The sequence below is a fragment of the Mesitornis unicolor genome, unplaced genomic scaffold, assembly GCF_000695765.1.
Source record: "Mesitornis unicolor isolate BGI_N332 unplaced genomic scaffold, ASM69576v1 Scaffold29192, whole genome shotgun sequence".
NCBI classification, from domain to species: Eukaryota; Metazoa; Chordata; class Aves; order Mesitornithiformes; family Mesitornithidae; genus Mesitornis; species Mesitornis unicolor.
In genome coordinates, this window is record NW_010168957.1 from 1 (window position 1) to 2,855 (window position 2,855).

At 40.5% G+C, this 2,855-nt stretch overlaps 1 protein-coding gene across 1 annotated transcript; it reads right to left on the bottom strand.

Moving 5' to 3' along the window:
• Positions 1-93: 93 nt before the first annotated feature.
• On the bottom strand, positions 94-2,849 carry SLC4A1AP (solute carrier family 4 (anion exchanger), member 1, adaptor protein; the record flags this gene model as incomplete). Its single annotated transcript, XM_010179218.1, has 4 exons — positions 2,836-2,849; positions 1,521-1,704; positions 876-998; positions 94-154 (listed from the first exon to the last, which is right to left on the bottom strand). Coding segments are annotated over exons 2-4 (275 nt in total), but the record flags the coding sequence as incomplete, so codon positions are not given.
• Between the last annotated feature and the right edge of the window lie 6 nt (positions 2,850-2,855).

Sequence of the window (2,855 nt, forward strand, 5' to 3'; positions counted from 1 at the left end):
TCTGACAATAGCCCTATAATCTTCCCAAGTTCCTTCAGCTTCTGTTTGTGAATTCAGTGAATTAACTTCTATGTTGAATGGAGATATACATACTTGATCCTGCATAGCCAGCTATTGTGCCCACGATCATCATACTCATATTCTAACTCTTCTCCTAGAATAGAAAAGAAAGTAAGTTGATATAGTTACCAAAACACAAACAAGCAGGAATAATCTTTACAGCAGAGAGGAATGTCATGGTTAAACAAAAGAGATAAAACGCCTGAGGACTGAATTTGCCTTTTTTTCAGCCATGGGATCTTCAGTTGATATTATGCTCATTTAGTTGTTTTTCACAACCAAAAATCTGGAAGTGGCCTGTTCAGAAATATATAGTTCAAAGAAAAAACAATCTTGCCTCTATATGTATTATTATAAATTACATTGAAGCAGCGACAGTTCGCAATTCACAGATATTGTTTCACTTTAGCAAATAAGTGAGTCATGCCAGTAACCATCAAAGGTTTTAATTAATTAATTAATTAATGCATTTTGTCTTTTTATACTTTTCAATTCTATCTCTCAATTGTAGCAATCTCCAAAGAGAATAGTCTGGAATTTGATGGGTTTGGATTTTTCGGCATAGCTTCAGAACATGAGTGTGGTTTGAGTATCAATCCAGAGCAATACAAGGTGCTTTCTGCAACTCCCCATGTACAAGTGTCAGATCTACAATGATGAACTAAGTTTTAATAAAACACCCTCCAAACTTGACCAAAAAACCCCTTACCCACAATGTAAAAGAAAAGTTTAGCTCCTACACCTTAAGTCCCATGAACACAATTGTCACACATTGCTAAATAGAAAAAAATTAATTAAATTTAAAAAAGCAGCACCTTCTCTGTCAAAAAAGCCCTGTAAGGCCTTCCTAGGATCTTTCATATAGAAGGCATCTTGTACATCCTGAAAATCAATAGCAATAGGGTTTTCTTCCACCTCATCCTCCTCAGCATCCTCCCCTAGAATATACACAAAATGCAAAAAATACAGTGAAACGTTAGAAAGGAAACACCAGTATATTTCAACTTCTGTCAGTTTGAAAGTAATATCAGCTACATCACCCTAAAATTATTGCTGTTAACTTGAAAATTATTTCTGCATCCAATAAAAAACCCCAACCCACCCCGCTTCTTTTTTGCTATTCATTATTCCATTATGAGATACAGTTTTGCAGATGAACATCACTGCATCACAGGAACAAAACACATAGCATTAACCGAAACTTCCAGTTTCATGGCCTTTTATAGGTGCAGGCAAGTTACCTTCTCCCTGATTTTAAGATTAGCTTTAGCATACTTCTTGCCAGATATAAACGTGCCTTGTCACAGCGCTCTTCATTTTAAAATGGATTAATTTGTACTCAACAGCTTCCACTGGACTGGAACACTTGGCATCCAGCTGGAATGTCAACCCTAGAATTCCTTGAAAACTGGCTAAAGACCTTCCAAAGTCTATCAGCCAATTTATGCATCATCACTTACCCATTCCCCAGGAGCAGCTCGTATCACTGTTCTGACTCCTCTCACTTTTCTCCTCTTTTTCATCTTCCTCATCAGAGTCCTCTCCCAACATTGTCCTTTCTAATTTTGCTTGCTGCTGCTTACGCAATGCCTTCAGTTGTGTCACAGTTAGTTCTGACTCTGACTCCTGGTCCTCTTCGGGTCCCTACATGACAAAGAGTAACTTTACAGAAGTGTTTTTTAAAAGAAAAAAACACAGAAGTATTTTCAACTCACAGAGTTGGGCAGGGAATAATCAACAAATCACAGAATCATTTGGTTGGAAAGGACCTTTAAGATCACCGAGTACAACGATAACCCGTCCACTACTACTACCTGTCCACATTTCTAAACACTTCATCTACTTATCTTTTAAAAACATCCAGGGATGGTGACTCTACCACTTCCCTAGGCAGCCCATTCCAGTGCCTGATAACCCTTTCAGTGAAGAAATTTTTCCAAATACCTAATCTAGACCTCCTCTGGCACAACTTGAGGCCATTTCCTCTAGTCCTATCCCTTGCTTTTATTATATTTATAATTATTATTTAGTTCCTTATAGTGCTTTTCAAAAAGTAGAATTATTAGACTATTTGCTACAGTTTGCATCTCCAAATATATTGGTTTTAATATCCTCTCTAAAGGGAGTGGGGGGAAGAAATGAGCATTACTGTGTACTTGCAGGGAGATCAATCTCAAATATAACCATATTTTACAGGCAGAACACAAACACTTTTTTTTTTTTACCAGTGCCACATAGGAGAATTTGAGGAACAGGCAACTAAACCCTCTGAAGCACATGCAGGGCACTCCAAGGCCTTTTTAAGTTCCTACTGATAAAAGCTCCCCTTGATCATAAGGAAATATTAGTGCTGTACCTTCCTGATGCATCCTGTTGTCAGAAAAACTTTCCTGATACATCCCACCGATGGGGAGAAATGCCTTTTGCTGCACGCTGGCAGAGGTTGAGCCCTTGGCAGAGCTGACCTGTGCCTAGTGCACCAGGGCGAGGGACACCCCACAGCCCCACTGCATCCTTCACCCCCAAATCTCACCACAGAGCAGGTAGCAGATACCTACATCTGACTGCTTTTCCCCAGTGAAACAACTACAGAGATGTTAGGCTGCCTTCAAAGCACTCAAACCGCCTCACAACCCAAAAGCTCCCTTGCCACTCCTCGGCCCCGGACGCCAAAGAGATGTAGAGTGAACCTGGTAAATTCCCGAGCTTGATCCGGGGGAAGCCTTTCCCACACGGCTCACCCGGGGCAGGCTCCAAGCCCAGGCCCCGACCCACCTGCAGGAGGAAAAGGCGGG